General features: G+C 44.1%; 1 protein-coding gene across 2 annotated transcripts; it reads left to right on the top strand.

Moving 5' to 3' along the window:
• Window positions 1-5,531: 5,531 nt before the first annotated feature.
• On the top strand, window positions 5,532-12,850 carry LOC134102932 (uncharacterized). 2 transcript variants are annotated; one of them, XR_009942678.1, is made up of 2 exons: window positions 5,532-12,475; window positions 12,812-12,850. XR_009942678.1 is itself a non-coding variant. In XM_062558695.1 (2 exons), the coding sequence occupies exon 2, from the start codon at window positions 6,332-6,334 to the stop codon at window positions 12,191-12,193; it is 5,862 nt and encodes a 1,953-aa protein (XP_062414679.1). In that variant the 5' UTR covers window positions 5,532-5,740; window positions 6,077-6,331; the 3' UTR covers window positions 12,194-12,850. The 2 variants fall into 2 exon arrangements, 1 of the variants encoding a protein (XP_062414679.1); XM_062558695.1 differs by having other exon boundaries at window positions 5,532-5,740; window positions 6,077-12,850.
• The last annotated feature ends 14,006 nt before the right edge of the window (window positions 12,851-26,856 follow it).

Raw genomic sequence — 26,856 nt, 5'->3', positions numbered from 1 at the left:
AGTTCCCTTGTAGAAGAAACAAATCATAATGGGGTGGAATGCACACCAGTTGCATGTAGCACACAATTCGGGTTGGTGAGTTGCATCCTAAAGAAGATAACGGTTACACCAAAAACAATATCTGAATGGTCAGAAAAGATTAGAAACTCAATGTTGTCCTACCAAACAATGTTATCATGAATGCACAAACAATGAAATTCTCATCTCGTTACATAATGCCGTGATGAATCCATAGAATAGAATTGTTTGTGGGTTTTTTTTCCTCATGCAAACAGTAGTTTATTTTAGTTCCTGCACTGCTTAGTATTTTCAGTGAATGCATTTGCTTTGAAGTAATGTTTCTATTGTGTGCTCCGGATGGGGGTTAATTAAGAGTAATTCATTGTAGGCGAGTCTTTGGCAACAGTGGAGCTTAGTAACAACGTCGCTATTGAACAATGGACGTTTCTCATTATTCCCCCACCTTATTATTTTATCGGGGGCGGAGAGCTGATGAGAAGTAAGCGAGGGCAAGAAAACACAAGCCGAGAAAAAAACTTGATCGTTTTAAATATTTTCATTGCCAATTATCAATATAATATTAGTTTTTGCCTTTTCCCTTTTTCCATTCTCATGTAATCACTAGATTCTTGGGGTTCTGTTAAGTTGATGGACAACTACTATCCTATTGTGCCCTACGTAAAGTCTTGTCACTGTGATACATCTCTTTATGGCAGGGGATTCAACATATACCGTGTAATACATTGAAAAGTAACTAATAACATCCTACGTTGTGCTTTAAATGTCACTAAAGCTCGTTGGAGACATCGTTGCATCGAGGTTGGGTCTTGTTTTTCAGTGGGATGTCCTCCAAAGCAGTGGTTCTCCACTGGTCTGGCTCCGGGACCCACCATCACCCCTTAATGACCCAAATCGAGGAACATTCTCAACATCTCAAATTAATTCAAAATCAAGTTCATAAGCTGAATTTTATATTCAGGATGTTTAATTATCCTAAAAACTCAATGTCTCCCCCGTATCAGAATGGTTTGACCCAACCTGGCACACGCTGCTGAAAACATGGACAGACGAGCCGGCAAAAAAAAACGACACTCCACTGCATTTAAAAAGTCCCTTCAAAATAAAATCACAGGATGACATATTTTTTATTCTAATTTTCTAAGAATCACTGCTCTAAAGTCCCTGCTGTTTTGAATTCAATGAAGGAATATTGATATTAAAAATACCAGGCAGTGTCGAAAATGCAGAGCAAAGTTGCTGCCACATTCAGACCAATCCTTTAGGCCACAAATCTCATTTCTTATCTCCCACCTCTGTGGCAAGGAACCAATTCCAACATCAAACACCACCGGTGGAAGGATGATGGTGGGAAACAACAACACAGGAGGAGAGAGGAAAGGCTTGTATTCCTGGAGAATGAATACTTCACTCTGGCTTATCTTCCTTGTAGGAACGGAGAACACATTTCTTTCCCATTATAAAAATAAAAATAAATCAACATTTCCGGGAATTTAATTGGATGAGGCAATTTGAGGAAATGTTTGTGAGGCTCTGTAAGCCTTCATCTTTAAAGAGCAAATGTAATACTGGTAATAAACAGATAAAAAGTCAGAGTCGAATGCATAGAATGACGTAGGACTAGTTTGCCACTTTAGTAGCACTCAAGATGCCGCTTACTTTACAGCACTTAGTAGCTTGGCTTTCTTGATGAAACTTTACTTTCTTGGTTGAATGCACTTATTGTAGGTCGCCTCCTCAATCAGCAGGCAAATAGCATTGATTTCTGATCAACGTGCAACATGGAGAGTAAAAATGGTTGCTGATGAAAGATTATGGCTACATGGTAATCCAACTGGGGATAGTTGTCTCCTGGGAAAGTGTCAGTTGAAGTTAATTACCATCTTTGTAAAAGAAAATGACATTTTTTTGTGAAAGAATGTGGTTTAACTGTAAAAAAGGACAAACTATTGATGGGTAGCCCCTTGGGCCTTGTGGCCGGAATGCCCCTAAATAACTAAATGTAGTATTACTGTCACTAATGCCAGTTCACAAATGACACAATTCTCTTTGGTTGTCGGCTTCTACCTTCGTAAATTCAAGAGTTGACGTATGGCTCTATGGGAAGGCATTGCCAGTATTTTTCCCTCTTATGAAAAGAAATGAATTCATACATTAGCTTTTTCTTTTAGCCTTTAGAGGGATCTGGGAATGAGCACGGTACAAAAACAGAGTATGAGCATTTCCCGATCTCATTGCATTGTGATAACAATCATCGTCGGTTTTCCCACTAAACGTAACACACTTCAAAGGGCTCGATTACTTGCAGGTGAGCGCGCATGTGCGACATGCAATTGAACTAGAGCACGTTGTAATTTAACTATACCGAATGTCTCTGCTGAGTAATACGAGAGCTGGAACTTGTGCAATTGTAACTTCGTCTCCCAATTGGCCAGATAGACTTTTCCCATGAGGTGCCTTGTTTATTATTGAATACGCAGTTTATTTTTTAAAGGCATTACATTCCCAACACCTAATAAACTTACATTCCCTCCTCTATATCTTTAGTATTCATCAACGGTATGAAGCTGAAAATCATTTTAGAGCGAATCATTAATATTTTTTCCCTTTTCTGCACTCCCTTTTACTAGATCTACTTTTATCTAAAGGGCAATTTAATCAAAGCAGTGACGCCTCTTTTATCCCCCAGCGCCCCTCGTCTTTTTCTCTCTCTCACTCCCCCTACCTTCTTTGTTATTACATGATGATGCTTTGTTCTGTTGCTAGTACTTTGCACGTAGAGAAAAATAAGTTCTGTTAAATGAGTTTTCTGACTCAGCCGTCTGACAGACTCTTACCTGATGTCACTTTAAACTAATAAAACAAATGTGGTTTGCAGAGATAGAACACTTTAAAGGATGCAAGAGGAGAGAGAAATCCTCTCCCTCCACCTCGCTTCCTTGACCGCAGTCCTTTTTTCTTTCTGTTTGGAGTATGTGCATTTTCATGTGTGTGTGTGTGTGTGTGTGTGTGTGTGTGTGTGTGTGTGAGAGAGAGAGAGAATGTGTGTCGGAGTACATCACGTTCACAGAGTTTAAATCCTCCAAATCCTTCTTTGTTGGAAGGTGGCCTGTCTGGCTGTTCTATGGTACGGACATGATTCCACCGAGCAGCAGCTGCCTGCTGCAGTCTGTGGAGGAGTTCCAACACACACACACACACACACACACACACACACACACACACACAACAATACCGGATGTGTGCCAGGATTGAAAACAGGCATTAGTCGTCATTTTGCCGGAATCCAAAATGTGTTGCTGGATTTAAAGGACATTTCTCTTGTTTTACATTCTAACTACGGACCTGCACATTTCTATGGGCGCACGCACACTTTAAAAAAAAAAAACCTAACCATCACATCCCGTACGCATCTATCACCTCGTGATCAGGGAACTAAGACCTTCAACCTCACCCCAAATTCGGGGGGGTTGGGGCGGGGGGGGGGGGGGGGGGCACAGCAATCAACCCCCAGCCTGGCTCACATCCATCATACATAGCCATCACTGGGTGATAGTTACACAACAAACAGAATCACACAGTATGGCACAACATGCGGCGACAACACTCACGCCCCCTACATCCAAACTCCCCGCAGCATTTTGAGTAATTTCACTCGGATGTTGGCCCCTTTTTTGGGGGGGGGGGGTTTCCATGGTGTTATGCAGACATTGCCACTCACAGCTGGAGAAAACCCTCGACACAAAATGGCTGAGGTTCATCCCTGAAAAAAGCGGGGATTATGGGACACTTTGCCTGCAGCCACACTTCAGCGTTGCACGCTGCATCGAATGCTTGCTACAAATCAGATTACCTTTTAAAAAAAGAGAAATGTTTGAATGAAGCTAAGGTAAAGGAACTTCATTCGTTCTTTCATTCATGAAATAAGTGTAAATGCTATACATTGCGTCAAGGTCATATGGAATGGTCAAGGAAATGAGTGTCAATGGGCCTATTCACTGTTTCATCACACGGCTTGGTAAATATTCTTTCTCATTCTCTGTCTTCCTTTGCAGCCATTTCTCATAAACATTTGCATTTGAAGTACCCAGGAGGCACTGCAGTCCTCTTTATGTCTGTGCGCTCGTACCCTGCGTGTGTGTGTGTGTGTGTGTGTGTGGATCTGCTTTCATTTATGTCCAACAAAGGCTAACTTAAGAGCTGCCTGATTCTTCACTTTGTATTGATCTGTTAATTGTGCCACTTAGGTGTAAACATGAATCAATACTATAGTGTTGGAACAAACAAGGCACACGGGCTCGAAAATTAATTACCGAAAAATAACAAACCGGGTTCCCTGGTGGAAAATAAAACAAAAGGGAGAAGTGGACCAAAGTAACACTCTTGGATCCAGTTGGGGTGTTTGAGCTACAGGAGAGTTCTGTCAGACCACACTTTCATTTGGGAATTTATAATTTTCTGGCAGCAAAAGTGCACATTGGTTGGGGGGGGGGTAAGCTTTTAATTTGTGGAACCTATCAGGACTGAATTTATAAAAAGAGACATTTCCTGCATGTTTTCCCAGTGCTGATATTTAATAAGCAATATGCAGGAAGAATGCAAATTAGATGGCACACAAGCGCACATGTATCTAAAATATTATTTCAAAAAGTATTATTTTCTTTAATTTAAAACGTTAATATCCAGTAATAGCGGAGTCAAATGATTTCCTGCAGAGGAGAATGACATGTCTGCACAGCTGCTCAGGAGGTCACAGCAAGAATATGTGTTCACAGGCAGGAGATGGAGAAACCCACCACGCCTTGCTACCTCACACAATCATGTTTTTAAAACAGCTTCCCTTGACCACATACTGCGACTTTGTGTTAAAGGGCTTTTATTTTGAAGGAACAAAAGCTCACAATTTTGTACCTTAACTTTTGAACAAAATTAAACAACTCATTTTGGCATATACCAGTGCCTAATCCTTTTATTTTCCTTACACAAGCTATTTCACAGGAATAATCATTCCTGCCTGCAGTTTTGAAAAAGATGAAAAGCTTGGTTTCTTTTTTGTCCTTTTTTTGTCTTTTAATGCAGTAATTGTACTTTTTTTTGCGTGTAGCCTTTCCTTTGGAAGGCTTTTAAGACTTTATTGCTTTGTTCTCTGCAGTTACCATTTGAACACTCGCCATTAGGGCATCCATGCTTTTCCTTTGATACTTCTAGGTTAAATTTTTGTAAAAATCATACGGTGCCTCCAATGACGCACCGCTGTTACACAAGTTGCAGTGAGTGACTGATTCTGCAGACGTGATGGTGGGACTAACTAATCATGAGGCTCCACAATGTGGTATATTTATTGCCAAGCTAATCATTTTATTCTTCTATATTATTGCAGAAACTCAGCTCGTTCCAAGGTGGTCGGCTAAAATAAAAGGACCAGAGCAGCAATGTATTTTACTTGGATGTACCAACCACAGTGTGCAGGTAGGGGATGAATGCAATATATGTGTACCATTTATATTTGTTCTGTCCCCATCAGCACATTAGTTCACTTAAATGTTTCATTGCTGGCAGTAGTCGCTTTACATGCGTCTGTTTCTTTAAGAACTGTGGGACTGTTGCACCATGGGATTTAGTCAGGAAGTTGAATGTGATCAGGACAGCCTCACGTTTTGCGTTATCTCTCCATACTGTACACGTCAATCTTCCACGCTCCATGCCTTTGGTAGCATTCTCGGTATGTAAAATAGACACCAACATACTGTACCTATATATTAAGTGTTGCCAGTAGGTTTGATGTGCATATTGGGCTGAGGGTGTAGTGGGCTAGTTTGCCTCTGTTATCATGGGTTGTGCTACATGTGCTATATTTGGATAAACAATGCGGGTTATGTTACGTACATTGTGTAGCAATGCATTACATATTTCCTTTGGTTTAGCTTGAATGTTAGCTACTGTGTGTACAACCGCATTGCATTGGTATGTAGTGATATTGTATTTTTACAACTGCCATTGTATAATATTTGCAACTCTTTAATATGTAAGTAACAGGTAATCTTGTTTCATTTCCCAGTTTCACCCTTTCTAATTCAAATAAACGGAGTTAAGACGATCCTACTCTCCAGTGTTTGATGCGGGAAGGTGTTTAGCTGCTGGTCAGATTGCACAGGGCTACGTGCATGCAGGACAAGACAGTGAAACGAGAGCTTTCTAGCGGGCTGGACAACAAGGTTGAGCTGATTGGAGTTACCGCCTCTATGTTACAGCTAAGAGAGAAGGCTACAACTAGAGCAACGTTAACACAGGCAACCTCATCTATTGCCACGACATGGAAGATAAACCAGCAACCACGTTTGAGACCAGGTCCGCCGCCTCATGCTCTGGGAAAAGCTCAAGCACTTCATCAACAAGTAAAGCAGCAGCCATTGCACGTGCTAAGGCAGAAGCAGCAAAAGCACGAGTTGCATTCGCTGAAAAGGAAATGCAAATGAAGATAGAGAGGGCCCGCTTAGATGCGTCACTAGACATATTGAAAATGGAAAAAGAAGCAGCAGCTGCCATTGCCGAGGCAGAGGTCCTCGAGGCAGCCGCAGACACCGATGGGGAAAAACGCAGCTGCAAAATAGACCTCCTACTCAAGCCTAAAGATCCTGAAGAGCGTACCTCCGAATATGTACTTCAACATTCCGTATCACACAGAAGCCTTCAGTCAATGCCAGAAATGGAACCCATTAGTGAGTACGGGTTAAGATATGCAACTTCTATGCCGCATCAAGATAGAGTCGTTCCAGCTCCACACATTAACCAAGCGAAAGACGACAACACCCTCCTTCCAAGTAATGTTCCTACACAACAGGCAGTGAAGGTTGAACATAGAACAGACCAGACCAATACTGCTAAAGGGAAAGAGAATGATGGTTGGATCAGGAGAGGAGGAATACATGACCGCAACCATCCACCAGCTCCCCACCACAGCACTCCATTAGCAGGTGACCCACACGACAGTCAAGGCATGACAAACTTTGTGAGGTTCTTTGCTCGCCGTGAACTTGTTAGCACTGGACTACTACAGTTCGACGATCGTCCTGAAAGCTTCAGAGCCTGGCGAGCTTCATTCCTCAATGCAATCAGAGGCCTAGACCTGTCAGCTGGGGAGGAGATGGACCTCTTAGTCAAATGGCTAGGACACGAGTCTGCTGGACATGCAAGGCGGATCAGGGCGGTTAATGTAAACCACCCTGAAAGAGGTCTTGCAATGGTGTGGGAAAGACTGGAGCAGTGTTATGGATCACCAGAGGCCGTAGAGAGTGCACTCTTCAAGAGACTCGACGCGTTCCCCACAATACATAATAAAGATCCTCAGAAGTTGAGAGAGCTGGGAGATCTGTTGATGGAGGTTCTTTCCGCCAAGGCTGAGGGAGATCTGCCGGGCCTAGCCTTCCTGGATACTTCCCGTGGCGTTAACCCCATTGCACAAAAGTTACCCTATAACCTGCAGGAGAAATGGATAAACGAAGGCACGCGGTACAAGCAACAGAACAGAGTACCATTTCCACCATTTCTCTTCTTTGTGGACTTTGTCTGCCATCAAGCAACCACTAGGAATGACCCTAGCTTTGACCTCACCACGTTCAACACGGCCCCGTCCAAATCAGACAAGCCTTCCCCCAAACAAAGCAACCAGAGAGCACCTATTTCAGTCCATAAAACCGAGGTGTATTATCCCTCTAATGCCGAGAGGACTGAAAAGAAGACCGAGGAGCCCGATAGGCAGTGCCCCATACATAGGAAGCCTCACCCTCTGCAAAGATGTCGCAGTTTTAGAGGGAAATCTCTTGAAGACCGAAAGGCTTTTCTCAAAGACAACGGGATATGTTTCAGATGTTGCGCATCAACATCACATCTTGCCAGAAACTGCAAGGTCAGTGTGAAATGCTCAGAGTGTGAGAGTGAAGGTCACAACACAGCTTTACATCCTGGACCTCCGCCCTGGATCGTTAAGACCACAGACCCTGCCATAGAGCATGGCGGGGAGGAACAAAGTGTTCCCGCGGACATTGCAGCCCTGTGTACGAGCGTCTGTGGAGGAGACCTAAGTGGCAGGTCGTGCTCCAAGATCTGTCTTGTTAAAGTCTTTAAATCAAGTCGCCCAGACAGAGCAGTAAGCCTATACGCTATCCTCGACGACCAAAGTAACAGGTCATTGGCTCGGCCAGAGTTCTTTGACCTCTTCAAGGAAGAAGGGCCCAGGTCGCCTTACTCCCTGAAGACATGTGCAGGAGTGACAGAGACAGCTGGAAGACGGGCAAGTGATTACCAAATCAAATCTCTGGATGGTCAGTTGTGTCTACCTCTCCCTACACTCATCGAATGTAATCAGATCCCTAACAATAGATCAGAAATCCCCACTCCAGATTCTGCACTTCACCATGCTCACCTTACATCTGTAGCTCATCAGATTCCTGAACTCGACCACAAAGCTCCTATCTTGCTTCTTCTAGGAAGGGACATCATAAGAGTGCACAAGGTTAGGGAACAGATCAACGGGCCCCACGACGCGCCCTATGCTCAGAGGCTCGACTTAGGGTGGGTCATCGTTGGAGATGTCTGTTTGGGAAACGTTCATAAACCATCCATCGTGAACACCTTCTTTACAAGCACGCTAGAGAATGGTCGCCCATCTCTCTTTCAACCTTGTCCCAACCGGCTCCTCATCAAAGAAAGATACAGCGACTCTCTGTCAAAAGACCTCATCGGGGGATACTTCAGAGATGATACCGACTGTGACAAAGAGGAGAATCACCTCGGGTGTACGGTATTCCAAAGGACGAAAGACGATAATAAAACGTCTCTCTCGATTGAAGACAAGGCCTTCCTAAAGATAATGGAACAAGGACTTCAGAAGGATGATGCTAACTACTGGGTAGCACCCCTCCCCTTCAAGTCACAGAGACGACGCCTTCCCAACAATCGAGCACAAGCACTAAAACGTCTCTCTGCACTCAAGCGCAACTTCGGCAGGAAACCAGAAATGAGAGACCATTTCCTTTCATTCATGGAAAAAATATTCCAAAATGACCATGCGGAGATTGCTCCTCCTCTGAAGGAAGAAGAAGAACGTTGGTACCTCCCAACCTTTGGCGTCTACCACCCGAAGAAACCAGGTCAGATTCGGGTGGTATTCGATTCCAGCGCACAATATGAAGGGGTTTCGCTGAATGATGTACTTTTAACAGGTCCAGATCTTAACAACACCCTTCTCGGAGTCCTGATTCGTTTCAGAAAAGAGTCCATTGCGGTTACAGCGGATATACAGCAAATGTTTCACTCCTTTCTGGTCAGAGAGGAGGACAGGGACTTCTTGAGATTCCTTTGGTTTGAGGATAACGACCTTCACAAGGACATCATTGAATACCGGATGAAAGTGCACGTTTTTGGCAACAGCCCCTCTCCAGCTGTCGCTATCTACGGCCTTAAACGTTCAGCGCAAGATGGCGAGGCTGACTTTGGGTTGGATGTCAAGCAGTTTATAGACCGTGATTTCTATGTGGACGATGGCTTGAAGTCACTGCCCTCTGAAGAAGCTGCCATCAGCTTGCTCAAAAGAACACAAGAAACACTTGCCTGCTCGAACCTCAGGTTACATAAAATCGCATCAAATAGCAGCGAAGTAATGAGAGCCTTTCCCTCCCAAGACTACGCAAACAACTTGAAGGATCTGGAGCTTGGCACAGACACGTTGCCAACGCAACGTAGCCTTGGAATCATTTGGGAGCTTGAGACGGATACGTTTACATTTCAGGTTGTAGACGAAGATAAGCCATACACTCGTCGGGGTGTCCTGTCTACAGTTAACAGTCTATACGACCCCCTGGGATTTGTTGCCCCAGTTACCATCCAAGGCAAAGCTATCCTTCGTGAGCTCACCATGGAAGTGGGCGACTGGGACTCCCCATTACCTCCTGATAAAGGGAAGCTGTGGACAGCATGGAAAGACTCCCTGAAAGATCTGGAAAGCCTCCATATCCCAAGAACATATGCACCAGTGTCCCTCTCTGAAGCTCAACGGCGAGTACTTTGTATCTTCTGTGATGCTTCTATCAAAGCAATAGCCGCAGTTGCCTATATCAAAGCCACAGATGCTGACGGAGAACGCCACGTAGGGTTTGTTCTAGGTAAGGCAAAACTTGCTCCACGACCAGAACATACAATACCGAGATTGGAGCTGTGTGCAGCAGTGTTGGCAGTGGAGTTAGCCGAGCTCGTCACCTCAGAAATAAATGTTGACCCGGATGCCGTACATTTCTACACGGACAGCAAGGTCGTGTTAGGCTACATCTACAATGAGACTAGACGGTTCTACGTCTACGTAAGCAATAGAGTACAGCGCATACGAAGATCAACGCGGCCCGAACAGTGGCACTATGTCCCCACCGAGCTCAACCCAGCAGATTATGCAACGAGAGCAGTCCCCGCAGCTCAATTAAAGGACACCACATGGCTGACAGGGCCAGCCTTTTTGACAAACCACGAACCTAGTCTTTCCAAGGAGGATATCTCTGAAGTTGCAGATCCAAAATTGGATCCAGAAGTTCGACCTCAAGTGTCTACTCTGAGCACTGCTGCCTCAAACGCCCAGCTTGGATCACGACGCTTCGAGAAGTTTTCAAGCTGGAGGTCATTGACTCATGCTGTTACTCGCTTGATCCACGTGGCTCGACTCTTCAAGAAAACATCAGCATTAGGACCAAGTAAATGCAAAGGCTGGCATTACTGCCAGGCGGCATGCACTGTGGAGGAGCTCTCTAAATCCAAAGATCTCATTATTCGTACAGTGCAGCAGGAAAACTATGCCGCAGAGCTCGAATGCTTGGAGAACCAGGAAGAAATCCCAGAAAACAGCACTCTTAAGAAACTGGATCCATTCATCGATAGTAATGGCTTATTGAGAGTCGGAGGTCGGATCACAGAGGCAGAATTGGAAATTGATGAAAAGAACCCCCTAATAATTCCTGGTAACCACCACATCACAAGGTTACTTGTGCGTCACCACCATGAACAGACACGTCATCAAGGGCGCCTTTTTACAGAGGGTGCTATTCGCACTGCTGGCCTGTGGATAGTTGGAATGAGAAGACAAGTAAGCAGCGTCATCTACAAGTGTGTCACATGCCGCAAACTCCGTGGCACATTCCTCTCCCAGAAAATGGCCAATTTACCTGCAGATAGGCTAAGCATCGAGCCTCCCTTCACGAATGTTGGTTTGGACGTGTTTGGGCCCTGGTCCATTCTCGCACGGAAAACAAGAGGTGGCCACTCTAACAACAAACGTTGGGCAGTGATCTTTACCTGTCTGAGCATAAGGGCAGTGCACTTTGAGGTCATTGAGTCTTTGGATACTTCAAGCTTTGTAAATGCCCTCAGACGGTTCATTTCCATCCGCGGTCCAGTGAAACATATCCGCTCGGATAGAGGCACCAATTTCATCGGGGCCTGTAAGGAGCTCAAGGTCCCATCAAACATAGATAGTTTCCGTGTGACGAGGTACCTAGCTGAACAGGGCTGCACATGGACATTTAACCCACCTCACTCCTCTCACATGGGCGGCGTATGGGAGAGGATGATAGGCATAGCCCGGAGAATCATGGATTCCATGTTCCAGCAAGAAAGATCCTCAAAGCTCACTCACGAGACTCTCGCGACTCTTCTGGCAGAAGTAGCAGCCATCATAAACGCTAGACCCTTGGGTCCAATATCCGTTGATCCTGCGGATCCAATGATACTCACCCCTTCTACTCTTCTCACGCAGAAGGTGGGCCCTTTTCCTGCTCCTTCCGGTCAGTTTGACACTAAGGATCTCTATAAGCGGCACTGGCGTCAGGTTCAAGTCCTTGCAGATGTTTTCTGGAACAAATGGAGAAAGCAGTACCTTTCTACATTGCAGACTCGAAGTAAATGGCATTCCAGCAAGCCAAACATTGATGCTGGAAGTATTGTCCTTGTGAAAGACTCCCAAGCCGAAAGGAATGAATGGCCAATGGCATTGGTCACTAAGGTATTCCCAAGCAAAGATAGGAAGGTCCGCAGTGTGGAGATCAAGATCTCCAAACAAGATGGAACCAAGCTCTTCCTTAGGCCTGTCACCGACTTAGTCCTCCTGCTCTCCGAAGAAGACTACAAGAGCCAGTAGTGACTTTCAAACACTGTTCTTCTGGAGTTAAGTGTATGGGTGTTATCCATGGATACCAGGCGGGGAGTGTTCTGTCCCCATCAGCACATTAGTTCACTTAAATGTTTCATTGCTGGCAGTAGTCGCTTTACATGCGTCTGTTTCTTTAAGAACTGTGGGACTGTTGCACCATGGGATTTAGTCAGGAAGTTGAATGTGATCAGGACAGCCTCACGTTTTGCGTTATCTCTCCATACTGTACACGTCAATCTTCCACGCTCCATGCCTTTGGTAGCATTCTCGGTATGTAAAATAGACACCAACATACTGTACCTATATATTAAGTGTTGCCAGTAGGTTTGATGTGCATATTGGGCTGAGGGTGTAGTGGGCTAGTTTGCCTCTGTTATCATGGGTTGTGCTACATGTGCTATATTTGGATAAACAATGCGGGTTATGTTACGTACATTGTGTAGCAATGCATTACATATTTCCTTTGGTTTAGCTTGAATGTTAGCTACTGTGTGTACAACCGCATTGCATTGGTATGTAGTGATATTGTATTTTTACAACTGCCATTGTATAATATTTGCAACTCTTTAATATGTAAGTAACAGGTAATCTTGTTTCATTTCCCAGTTTCACCCTTTCTAATTCAAATAAACGGAGTTAAGACGATCCTACTCTCCAGTGTTTGATGCGGGAAGGTGTTTAGCTGCTGGTCAGATTGCACAGGGCTACGTGCATGCAGGACAAGACAATATTAGAATAGGTCTTTGTGGATAATTCACTATATTTTAAGGGATTGTAATCCTTCTGGAAATGAATGATTTTGTCTTTGGTTTGCAGAAATTATGTAAATAATGTGTACGTATGAGTATGTATGTGTACGCTAATCTACTACTATATGCTTAGCTGGAGATGACATGTCCCGGATAATTAGAGTCAAGTTGGTATATAAAGAGCTCAAGTACCACTTGATGTAAAGAGACTTGAGGACAGATAGAGACTGGTGATGACTGGTAATGATGGTGAATGGTGTTATAAGAGTATTAAAATAATAAAATAAAATCACTACAAATACATTTAGATCCAAACTAAAATAATAATTATGAAAACACAAAGCGTATAAACCAGCATTTTTTTGCACAGATCATAGTCCTTTAGCTCATGACGAAACAAGAGTCAATCTCTTTTGAAAATGACGAAAGGCTGTTGTGAAAAAAGGTATTCTGCGGCTTCTGTAACTGCTGAATGTTGACCTCTCTCACATCGCTCAAGGCTGTTGCCGGAGAATAAAGGCAACCTTGACTGCAGTAATTACAGGCTACACATCACTACCCACCCATTGCCATACGATATTTTGATTAGTTTGTCACTGCGAACAGGGGCCAAGGCGGTTCTGCGTGAGCTGTAACAAGAGGGAGTCTCTGAGAGTACACAGAGAATTATAAATCCCCCATGAGTAACAGGAACAGCCATAACAGCATCAATGCCATCACTACTCAATTACTTCTAGTGCTTTTGTTACATTTTCGCAGTAGGCTTCACTATGTCGGTCAAACCGTTAACTTGTATCAAGCAGAAGAAATAGTGGTTTTGACACGGGTTTGAAAACGGTCTCCTTTTTAAACATCTTTCCTTGACCTTAGCAAAGTGCTGCCAGCATCTAGACATAGAATACAATCATGCTTTAGTTTTTACTTGTATTGCACCAGCAAATTCTGGACAAAAACAAATGGCGAACTTAGTGGACAACTTATTTATCAAACCTTTTTGTGACTTTTTAGAGTTGTAGATCATGTAGCGGAATCCGGTTGGTATTGTGTTCACCATAAAACACATACCTCTGTTGCAAAGGTATTATAAATAGATCTTTTCTGGGAGACAATATTGAATGTAATGATGAGGGTAAAATGCCACTGCCATCCTTTTCATATTCAATTGCTTGCTGCCATCATTGTTGGCGTGATCTCGCTGTTCAGGTTATGTTTAGGTAAAGTCAGACCTCCGAAAAAAAAGATTACATTTAAATAAAAAAGTTGAGATTACAAGAATTTACATAAAAAAACAACGTCTGGACGCCTGTCAAGGAATGTGTGTGGGGTTGATGGGAAGTATTGTGATTGGGGTTGAGACAGCGAGGCAAAGGGTAAAGTTGTCGTTAGTGAAGAGAATTGCTTTGACCATTTTACACCCCTTTACACACAGACTCACACACACACACACACACACCCATCATTGAAATGCGTCACCGGGAAGAGACAAGGGAGTGAGGCTCAACCTTTAGAGTAAAAAAAAAATGAAATGCAGGTTGTTGATCCAAAAGAGCCGACGAAAAACAACATCCCTGTGAATCAGTTGTTTTCTTCCCGTGAGCCCCCCTATCAGTCCGTCTGTCCCCCCCGTGATGTACGACACACATCCTGCTCCCGATACTTCGATCATGTTCTATTTTGGTGTTGTGTTTTGCCCTCAGCCGTTCACTCTGTTTTTCCTCTCTGCATCATTTTCCTGCCATATCGTCCTCTCTCCCAGATGGTGGCTGATCTGGGGAGGGTGTGGGGGGGGGGGGGGGGGGGGGGGTGGCGTCTCCCTCCGCTCCTCACATATGGAGCTTTTTCCCTTTTACTGGGCAGAGAGGCTCTTGATCTACCCCCACCCCCCCATCCCAAACCCCCTCTCTCCGGCTGGAAAGCCAAAAGCCCTGATCAGATCCCTGTGGAGGACACGCCCCTCTCGCCGGGTGGCCAGGTGACCCGGGGCCAGGAGGCTGAACCGGAACCTTTTACGGATATAAACATTCAGAACTTCAGAATTCCAATCCATTTCATGGTATACATGGGCTACAACCAGATTGAATCCCACGCGGCGCGCTGCTACAGTGTGAAGAGGCGATTAACAATAAAAATCCCCCTCAGCGGTTCAAGAAGCCTTCTGATAATGGTTATATCATCCCATTAGAATATATATATGCTACCTTAGTAGGTTCAATTTTATTACACAGATAAATTAAAGTGCTTGTGGAATAGCGGTCAGCTGGGATAAAGCACAGATATTAACAATTTTCATTGTAGATGTTTACAAGATTGAATGCACGGGAAGTTGCTGTAGGAGTTAATCAGAATGTGCAAGCCGCCCTGCAGGCTTCATCAGGTCAACAGATAGCCAACATGCCTGGTGCACAGAGACGGGAGGAAGAAATGGGGGCAGCACAGGAAGCCCACAAAGAGCCGGGTCGTCACATCATCTCATAAAGTGTATCTGAGTGTTTATTATATAGCTGGAATTCCCCAACAAAGCCGCGGTGAAAAGCGGTTATTAATTGCTGTGTGTTTTGTTACCGCCATGGGTGTGATGATGATGTGTGGATTGTTTTAATGGCGCTGAGAATGCTCTGATGAGCTTGGAAAAGTTGATGTTCCAAAATCATCTTTATTCATGTAGGAATTAGCACATGACAGAAATAATTGTAAATGAGAAGTGGCAAAGAAACTGGATATAATAAAAGAAAAAGAAAAAAAGTGATGAAAAAAAAATGGAAAGGATTACAGGGAAATGAAAGTATGGTACACTGATTGAGAAAGGGCACAAATGGATGAGCGGTTCGGCTCACAGTCTGACACACACGCACACACACACACACACACGCGCACACACACGCACGCACACACACACGCACACTCCAACTGAGTGAGCAGCAGGGCTGTGGAGTGTAAGCAGGTGTCCTATGGGAGAGAGTGTACCATTAGCAGATCATTTCCCTCTCCGCTCCAGCAGGCCCTCCTCTATCATACCTACGCTGTCAACGCTGCCTCGGAGGATTACAGAGAGAGAGAGAGAGGGAGAGAAGGAGGGAAATAGGGGAGAGACTGAGCAAAGGGTGGGAGAGGAGAGTAGAGTGTGAAATTGAAACTTGCATAGCCCCTACGTGCCCTCAAAACTGTGATTATTACACAGTAGGCTTTTTTTTCCGCCCCGATCCAATCCATATTGCTCCCAGGAAACATAACAGGGAACATAATGTACATCGTGGAACTGAACCTCCATATTTTCTGTACTGTCTTTCAGCCATGTGACCAGAGGCTACTGTGAAGTAAAAATGGTTAACATGAGACTGAGCTGCTGACAGAGTTGCACTGAGCTCAAAATGCTAATTCCCAGCTATACGCAGTACACACTGCGGGAGAAATGTTTGTGCTTTGTTGTTTTCGTCAGAGTGGGTCAGACTCTGGGACCTCCGGGGCCTCCGGTGATCCTCGCCCCCCCCCCCCCCAACCCCCCCGGCCCTCTGGAGAGCTCCGCTAGCTGGGGACAAAGTGGACGCCCTGATGGCAACAAGCCTGTTAACATCAGAGATAAGGACATCTCTCTCTGCAGCGACGGGGGCCTGAAAGGCTGTGGAGATGGAAGGTCAAACTGAGGTATGTGATTGGATGAAAAAGGGGGGAGAGCTTGGTAATGAAGGGAGGTAGAGGGAGGCCAAAAATCCCACACGGCCATCAGTTGATGGACATCACAGACCTGCGCATGTGGGGAGCGCCATCAATGACGAGTGGTTAAAGCCAACATCACTTAGCCGCCGTCCCGGGTTTTGATTCCAGCCTTGGGACCTTTAATGGATGTCATACCTCTCTCTCTCTGTCTCAAACTATGTCGCTACATTGTCAAATTAAGGGAATATTGCCGGGAAAGAAAAAGGCAAAAAAAGACATAAACATGGCATATAGAGATGTCCCGTGAGGGCTTTTACTGTGACGTGAAAGCAGCCTGCAAAACAGTGGCTAAGCTAAAAATAACCAACCCAGTCTCATGACAGCTTGTGAAATTGTCATGAAATTGAAATCTAGTGATTCGAGTACATGGACATGAATTTAAATTGTTGTCGGTGTTTCTCAGCACGAAAACAATGTCAATGGAGCGTCAATCAGGATCATTTCCTGTGTTTAAATGTAATGCATCCATGCGGATTGGAGTTAGTGATGTAGTATTAAATATTGAAAATGTCATCTTATGGTGAGAGGAGGAGGATGTGGATGGATCAAAAAAAGCCCGGAACATGAACAAACACCGGACTTTCAACTACCTCAACGGTTTGTGAGACTCTACTTGAAGCGGTGCATTTAAAAAAAAAATCCTAAATTATTTGGTTATGTTTCCTAATTGTATGATTGCCTGTAATTTTATTTCTAAACTTAACTAAATGGTTATGTTGCTCAGAGCGAGTTAGAATTAGTTTCTTGCAGAAGGATGTAAACGATCAATGTGCTTGTTGCCAACTGACATCAAACGCACTTTAAATTCTCATCCGTGAACACAGATCAATGCATCAAAACGACGTGACTACTTCAAAACTGTGTTGAAATAATGGTTCAGTACAGGAAGGGACGCGTGTACATATTGCATGTAGTGGCAGACAGTGCATGTGTTGTTTTGCATGAATACATACTCCTACAGTGGCTAGCAGACATTATGTTCATATTTGGCAACTCCGCGGTTCCCAATTCACATCTAAAACTCAGTGACAACGTCAGAAGGCAGTGTGCCCATATTTTCAGTGGCGAGAGTCAATAGGAAAAGGTTTGGAGTGTTGGGAGGGCACGCAGCACGGTGTACTTTGATGACATAAGCCTCTAGTTTTGGGTTTTTCCTCCCCTTATCTACGCTGCAGAGACCGGTTATGAGCCAAAAGCCTTCCAAAGCCCTCCCTTGCTTTGACCAAACCAAGAGTGGCTGCACCCAGGTAACTGCTGTTTCCTTCGACATTGTTCTTCCACAACCTTTGTTGCATCAGAACCGAGTGTGGAGTAAGAAAGATGTGAGATGAATCATACAGGGTCTCATCCCAGCTCTTGGGATTCCTGTGTAATGCACCGAGGGAACTCATGACGCCCCTCCACCGTCGCAGCAAATTCACGATGAATTACAAATAACTTTAAGTAAAAAATAAATAATGGGGGTTGAATGAACTGCTGGAAGTCAAGAGGTCTTGTGGGTAACACGTAAGCTACAAGTCTTTGACATTAAAAGAAAGTGCATTGAATAACGCAGACAATACCCCAGGTTCTAAGGTAAAGAATAAAAATGAACTACTCTTCTAAGAGCAACCATGCATCAAACCATCAGTCAAAACAATTGATACTTTGTTAAACCCCCCCCCAAAAAAATCACAGTACTGGTGTATTGCAATACGTTTGTACAGTGAAACACAGAAAGACAGAATATTTGCTTCAGTAGCAGTTTAGTCCAAATGGAGATAACCCTGTGTTAAGGGAAGAGGCCTCTGACTGACCTCAGCTAAAGGCCGATTTGCTGTCCGCCATAAAAAACTAGATTCTTGTATACTCTGGTATCTGACATTCAATAGCATTCTCGCAATAACGGCTCCTGACAAAGAGCCTGTACAGTGTTTTGAAAAGTGGTTTCCAAAAAAATTCATCACGTCTTTAGTGCTCACCCCCACACAAAGCCGCCTCTGTCAGAACATCAATGAGATGATGAATTAATGATTTGTGGGTTGTCAAACAAACAACATCTCCGTCACAGCCAGCTATTGATGAGCTATCTGGCACAAAGGTAAATGATTAGTGAGGAGTCCATGAACTATAGCACATAAAAGCTAGAGCAATAAGTCTTTATCCTTGGCTCGTACCGGAGAACATTTTTACATTTTTCTGCCGATACAAAGAAAAAGAAAATCGCTTAAGGGCACAAGAGAAAGTTATTCACGTTGGCCGTTCAAAACGAGCTTTAGAAACTGGGCGGCAAAAAAGTCAAAGAACGCCGAGCATCATGGTGCGATGGAGTTGAAATGTAACTGGATAACGAGCCCCTATACAAGCTGCATTCTGGTTTGTGTAATCTGACAACTGTTTGCAAAGAGGTTCGACCAATCGGAAGTGTGGTTTTTTTGGGGCCAGACGCTTCTTGTAACGATTGCTATTCTGGGTGTTCTCGTTTAGTGAAATTTCCCTTCCGGCTGTGACTGGTGCCCACGGCCTCGCTCGCAGCCTGCTGTAAGGCGGGTAGACGGTGCAATAGACTGGGGGAATTGCAGTGGAAGCTTTGTTTCACATTCATCTTATGTTTCACGGATGACAAGTAATCACGCCATTGGATTTCCTTTTAACCTATTTAAAATGCCCAGGGATCCGACAAATCTGTGGAATGGCACTAACGGAAAAAAAACTTTAATTTCAACCCGTTTTCCTCAACAACGATGCAGAATTAAATCAAAGCCACGTCTGCCAGCTCAGGTCCTGGACGCTTGGGTCCCTGCCGCCGAGGCTTAACCTGACAGGACGGCGTCGCTGTCCATTGAGGGGACTGCAGAAATAAAAGCTTCGCCCCGGATCAGTGAAGCATTCGACACACTGGGGGTCTCCGAGGCAGGAGCCGCCTCTCCGTCACTCACTGTGCGGGCGCGCGCGCGCGCGCCAAAGAGGCAGGAAGAGGAGCGCATGTGCTGCAACATTAGTCGCGTTTTGAAGGAAAGCTTCAGAAAGAAAAAGAATTGGATTAAAAGGAGCCATTTGCGCAAATGAAGATATGGCGGATTCTAAATGTAACAATACATGGCCAATAAAAGCAAACGCTTTTAGCAAATACTGAAGAAGTCTTGCATTTTCTTTGGCTGGCTTTAGAGTCACTTTAAGCAAACGTAACCACATCCAAACTAATCAACAATTCCAGCTTCCAAGACAATGTTTCGCGGTGCTGTGCAATCGATTAACCCAACATACCAGCACCCCTCAGTATTCTACCCTCTGTGATTGCCCCACCCCCCTCCCCCAAGCTCCCCTGGTTAACACGTAACCTCCTCTCCGCCCCTAGGGTTGTGACTCTCCTGGGTAATAAAAGCTGCCAGCTCCTTTAATCTTCCCCTTCCATTTCCACCACCCTCCCCGTCCTCTCCCCCTGTTATTTACTTTCCTTGAGTAGAAAGATGACAGCATGGGCTAAAAACAGGGGGAATGAGCGGCCTTGGCATGCAACAAGGGTCCTAATGCCAGAATAAAGCCCGGGACATTGTGGTGATGCGGCAGATAATGTAACCATTCGCTTTACCCAGGCACTTCATCCCTTTAATCCATGACACTTCTATCAATCTGTTGTTTTGATTTGCCTCCTGTTTCAACACAATGCTTCAATTCCCTAATCGGTTTCACTTTTAAAGTGTCTGTCTTCCTTACCCCTTCATTCCTCTCTTTTTTTTCATCCTGACTCTGATGCCTCTTGCTGGACATTTTCCCTCCCGACTCGTCCCTCAGCTCTCATAGTCAGTGTTCATATGACGTTCAGAGTTGATGGGGAGGAGGGGGGGGACCTTGGGCAATCTCTTACACAGCCTTTCTTTTTCCTCTGCCTCATGCATCAATCTGCACCGCGCTTTGTCTTTGTCCAGAGACTTACCAAACAGACAGCTCAAGCAAAAGCTTCTATTTATTTCAAGTTTGCTCTCCTAAGCCTGGGAAAGGTGCCAGCGATACAGGGACAGGGAAATAGTGTTTATTCTCCTTTTTTTCCCTCTCTGCCTCTTCTTCTCTCAGTTTTAATTGCTTTTCTTCTTTCGGGTATTGACTATCTTTATTTGACCTATTATTTAGTATTTAGTTGATCTCTTTGTGTTTTTATGGGTGAGAAAAACACCTAAGTGGACAAACCGTGTAACAGGCCTCCAATTGCCTGTGCAATTGGAGAGTTTATAATTGTATTGCATGAAAAATATTCCAAAACAATAAGAATGTCCTTGTTGGGTAACGAATGCTGCTCATCATTTATCATGAGAAGAAATATGTATAAATTTGAATAATAGGACAAGATCATCTCATATTACACCCACCCAGGTGTGCAGTCATTTTGCATTATTAGATCCACTTCCCAGGATTGGGTGGGTGTGTGTAGGCCGCACTTGACTGACGTCTCCTTGATTAGCCTGGATGTTTTGCTGTAACTCTAGTGGAGCTGCTTTTAATCCCCTAAATTGTTGTCGTTTTGTGAGAGTATCGTTCAACCAAAAAAAACAACAGTTTGAGCTATTAAAACGACGTTGCTAAGCAACAATAAACGTGTTTCCTGTATTTTGACATGTTGTGGGACAAAGAAAGAAAGAGCATTTGAATAACAATGAACACTAACTTCCATAATCACCAACATTCCAGGGTAAGAGTCTAGATCGGCATGCTCATTTATTAATAAATAGTTTTCCAAGTACCAAGTTTGAAACAAACAGTTATATTCATTTCCAATTTAACCCCGATGATGGTTCTATGAAGGAAAGGTTAAAGTATGACGAAAGTCGTTCCAACTAATCCTCAAGGGGATACGCACGTTTGTGGTAAATGTCATGGCCATTTTTCCAAACGGCTGTAGTTGGCTGCATGCGGTACAATTCCAACAAACCCTTCAGAACATGTACAGAGGCAAAAAATATGAAGGCCACAACCGTGGCTTTTTCAGATGGACTTGTTTCATGACCACGATACACACTGGCAACTGCTCGTGTCTGAGTCTTCAAAACGCTGCACAGATACCAACCGTGAAATCTGAAATGTTATTATTTTATTTTATTTTGAAAGGGACCAATAGTTCAAAGATAAATTCCATTCCAAAATCCATTCGATGCACTGCACCGGTGTACGGCTTTAGCGAATTTGCATCTGTATGATAAGCCTGCTGTGCCATACGTTCAAAACCCAAAGATGTCCATTCAGTCCACTTAGTTTTGAGTAATGTCTCAGCTGTACAAGGAGCAAGCTCCATTCTGCGTTGATCTAAATCTTCCATCTAAAAGATTTGATGGGATTTCGCTCTTCTTGATGTGGGGGAGTTTGATGGAGGTCGTTGGAAGAAGAAATGGGGCTATAAAGTACAAAGAACAAAATTAGGCTGTTGGGAGATTATACTGTATATGTGAGGCATGTGTAGTTGTCATCCCCTTTCATCTTCTAAAAAGCACATTTCTGACTTTCTGGTTAAATGTCATTAGAAAACTATGGGTTTTATTCAATCTTCTGTTGGATGCACTCTACTTAAAAATTATTTCTGTCATATAATATAGTATCTCGTTACCCAGTGGGATGGTGCATTAAATGTCTTAGTATTGAAGAAATGACAAACCCATATGTTCAAGGCAACTATTTCAAAACTCATATACAGTAACGGTTCAACTTTTTCATTCAATCACCATGAGACCATATGTAGTTTCCCAGTTTGTAATCAAGCAACTTTATTTATTATTATTTATTACGTTCTTTGTTAACCACCGTTGTCTATAATGGTGCGTTTCCACCGAGCGGTACGGTACGGTACGGGTCGGTACACTTTTATTTGTGTCTCCACTGAGAAAAGTACCAAAAATCCGCACCGTACCGTACCACTTTTTGGATACCCTTCCGTTGGGGTACCTGGCACAGTTGTTTGGTACTAAAGGGTGGAGCTAGACTCACTGCAGAACGTTTTTAGGTTGAAAGAGTGTCGTCATTTGCGCGTGCCGTAAGGGGAAAGACAACACACGAAGCGCCGTTTTTTAAACTACAACACCGTCGCAACAATGTCGCCGCGCAGCATTACTTTAACAGCCACATATCGAGAAGCAAGAACAGGATCGGCTGTATGTCTCCATTGTTGTTTGCGGTTAGCGTTCAGTTGTCGCGCGATCGAATGACGTCGATCTACTTTCCGTCCAATACCGCGCCTATCAAGTGACGTTACCACTACTTTCTGGAATACACCACGCCTATCAAGTAAGGGTACTGTTGGCAGTGGAAACGCTCGCCAAATCATGGTTAACAGACCTGACCCGTACCAACCCGACCCGTACCGTACTGCTCGGTGGTAACACGCCATAAGAAGGTCCGACTTAGCCCATTCACAGAAATACATGAACAAGAAACTAATTAACTGCAAATATTGTGATCAAACATCAGAAGGGGGTTATTTCACATGGATTTTTAAGGTGTGGAGGTTGTTGTGCTTGATAGAATCAGCCGCGTGAAGCTGCATAGGCGCGTGTGTCCGTGTGGGAAGCCTGATTAGAATGTGTGGGATGCAGAAGAGCAGACATACATACTGTTTAACAAGCACATACATAGGCACCGCAAATCAAGGCTTTGCTCACTCCTCAGAAGCAGCATAAGGTCACCTGTGATTGATTCAAATGAGTGGAAGCATCAGGCCTCGCATGCCTTTAAAGCCTCAAGGGCCGCCTGAGTGTGTATGTGGATGGAAAAGACACAATAGACCACTATTCATCACATGTTTGACAAAAGCTAGCAGCTGCACAGATGAGTGTGTGATAACAGGCGCACGAGTGCTTGAGAACGTGCTGCGATGCGTTGTTGGGGAGTGAATCAATAAGGACTCCAAATCAAAGTCGTTAATGACTGAGGACTACAGTTGGTGCTGTTTTTTATTAAAAAAACGCTCTTTTTTTTTTTCATTGACGTCCACAGCTGCAGATAAAAGCCGTCCAGCTTATGCTTTCAAGTATTAATTCAAGTTTAACCATTAAAAGTAACGTTGTAGTGAATCTATGTGCTACCACCGTGATCCTGGAAACTGGGACTCATCTTGTGTATGAATACAAGGTTTATGTATGAAACATGTGCGACATCCCCGGAAAATCCATTTCAAACGCAGCCTTTAATGTCACACTACCATTAAAAGTTTTAGCTCTGTGTTTTTATGACATCAAAGTTTAAAACGTTGTTATTAATGGTTTCCTGCGGGAGAGATGTAATGTTCCTCTCATAAGGCACAGCAACTTAAAAATGATAAATCCTGGAATAAACAAAGTAGGACCTGAATTTAAATATGGCATTTCATTTTTTTTTTCATCCGATTTAAAACAAATTATCCTTGTCAAGCTCGTCAAATTCCTCAGCGGCCCATAAAAATGACACCAATTTCAAAAGGATCCCTTAACATTTCTTTTTACAGCAATCATTTGCTGCTTGAATTAATTCTAAAAAGCCATTAAAAAACAGATTTCAGTGACACGATGCTGTTGTCGAAACTCAGAGGTTATTAAAACCGTTCTATTAAAAGGTCCAGAGATGTACTTGACATGATGTTAGCGATCATGCAAGTAATGAGACGTGGATGCCTTCAGTCACACAAGCAACCCGAGCCGATGCATCCCTACGTAGCCTCTGGTGACTGGCACACGTAGCGCCGTGTTGAAAAGATACGCGGTTCGAACCGGATTCGGACTTTGGTTCGGACGTTGAACGAATTCCACCCTCCCAGGAGGACACCTCCTGTAGAGTAGATCAATCGCAGCAATGCATCTTTCTGAATGGATGAGAAACTGTTTTGGAGCGCGTTGGGGCTGAGGAGCAAAGCGATGCCCAATCAAGAGCAGTCGAGTCAATAAACGGCCTGGAACGGAGGAACGGGTCAATACTGGATGACGTGGCGCTTGACTCGTCGTGGGGATCGGCCTGAATTCGCCGCAGCAAAGCTTTGGGTGACCGATGGTTATTGATAACCAGAATAGAACAGGCCGGCGCTAACTTTAGAGTCTCTAATATGTGAGTTGGAGAAAGGCGCGACTGATCTTGAGCTCGCAGGAACCAGTCCCGGGAACGTACAGGCGCCATGGGGGGGGGGTCGCATCAGAGATGGAGACGAAGCAAATTCCGCTCGGAACAATTTAACATTTTAAATGACATCCACGTTGCTCAATTCTCCGTTTTTTTTTTGAACTCTTGGAATCGACGGGGACCGAGATTTCTGGACCTCTGTCTGGGTGTCAGGTAAATTGCGGCGCCTACAACCTTTTTCCGTGTAGCAGATTGAAGTCTAAATGAGGCTCTGACCTTCAATTTATTCTCTCTTCATCAGTTCCTGTTTTTGTCTAAGTGGCTTGATTTCCGCAAGGTTCTCTTTTCTCTCTTTTATTTGCCTCCTCCGTTTGATTTAATCAAAGCCCCTGTCTCTTTGTTTCCCCGCTCGCAGCGCATGCTTCATTCTGCGTTTGATAAGACGTGTCCACATTGCCCTGGATGTTTGATCTTATTTCATAGTTGAAACGCGAACCAAACGCCGTGCACATTTACTTCATATTCACGTTTCTGTGTATTAGTATTTGCATGTTGTCTTAAAAGGGAAACAGTATTAATACCTCTATGGGTTTATGTGAGGGTTTATACAGCTTTGAATGTAATCCAGCTACAAATACAGTGTAGTTCATATTAGTACACACACACTGTCACGGTTTGGGTCTGCTTGTCTTATTTTGTAGCTTTCTTGTGTCTCGTGTCTCTGGGTAACTTCACTTCCTGTCCTGTGATTGCCTGATTGATTCCACCTGTGTCCAATCACCTGCACCTCCCTTGTGTATTTAAGCCCTGTGTGCCAGTTGTCCTTTGTCGCGTCATTGTCCATGTCTACCCGTTGTTGGTGCACGTTATTTTGGCTTCTGTTTGTGTTGTGCTAAATAAAGAGCACATTCTGTAAGACCTGTTCCCTGCGTTTGAGTCCTGTCTGCCTGCCTGCTTCCGCCTGCACCTCCAGCCCGATCGTGACACACACTTGGAGGACACAAAAACACCAATCAAAACACAATGGGCAGAGGGCGTCCATTAAGCCTCCTTTTGATTAAGGCCCAATCTCTTTGTTTAGGGTTACAATGGAGGAAGTGCATAATAGGGTATCCAGTAGACTTTCATTTAAGCTCCAAAGAACACAGTGTACCAAAAAGCTCAAATGCCGGGTCTTCTCGCTCTTTACAGTAAATTAGAACCTAATTTCACGTCGCATTGGAACACACATTGTGTTACGATGCATTCTGATTGTGGCTTTACACTACATTCATCATCGCCCCCGCCGTGATATATGGTGGCTTTCAAACTGTTAAAACTCTGCTTTAGTCGGATTTGACAAAACACGCTGTTTTCTAACTAACCATTTTGAACATCCCTGATTCTTTAAGGGTCACCGAAAACAACAGGGAGGGGATAGCAAGGGACGAAGAAAACAGCAAGGAAACAGCTCATTAATACTAAGCTATTGCTCTTGAGTCACTTATCACTGAGTAACAGCACAGGTACAGGGAAAGCCATCATAAAGAGACGCAAAGTGTGGTGGGATAATGAACCCCCCTGCCGACCCCCCCCCCCCCCTTCCCTTTCTGGAGACGAAGGAAACACCAGCAAAGGCAATTACAGACAAGGACCAACAATTCACGAGTCGCAAGCTGTTCTCAGCGAGATCTAATTGTAGTGCAGGGTTGAAGAATTGGGGGGAAAAAATGCCCATCACATTATTATTGGAGAAACAAAACAAGGATAATCTGTGCGTGGAAACAGTCAGACGAGCAGCTGACCACCTTCCGAGTCACTGAATGATCAAAAAAACACATTTTTGAGGTTATAGGTGCGTTTGGTTTGGTCGATGGTGTACCTGCAGGTACTTTTTTTTAAGATTCCTTCTCATCCTTAGAAATAAGGTTAATATAAATTCCGGTTTCATACGAGCCAGGGTCAAGTGATCGATTGGGAAAAAAGAAACATGATCGGTCAGACAGCTGCACAGATTGGTTTGACAGTATAAGATGCCCTTGCTTGCAGAAAGCAAAAGCCAGTTGTCTGCAAGGAAAGACAGCTTGCCTGGCTTTGTCCGAAAGGGAGAAATAAATATGCATAATGTTGGTTTTTCCTGTGCTATCAAGAAAGTGTTGT

The sequence above is a fragment of the Pungitius pungitius genome, chromosome 17 (assembly GCF_949316345.1).
Source record: "Pungitius pungitius chromosome 17, fPunPun2.1, whole genome shotgun sequence".
Taxonomy (NCBI): domain Eukaryota; kingdom Metazoa; phylum Chordata; class Actinopteri; order Perciformes; family Gasterosteidae; genus Pungitius; species Pungitius pungitius.
The sequence above is the reverse complement of the archived record's forward strand: the minus strand, read 5'-3'. Positions and strand labels throughout refer to the sequence as shown.

Bases quoted from the DNA above. Each gene is read 5' to 3' on its own strand.
- LOC134102932 (XM_062558695.1), top strand. From the start codon at position 6,332: ATGGAAGATAAACCAGCAACCACGTTTGAGACCAGGTCCGCCGCCTCA.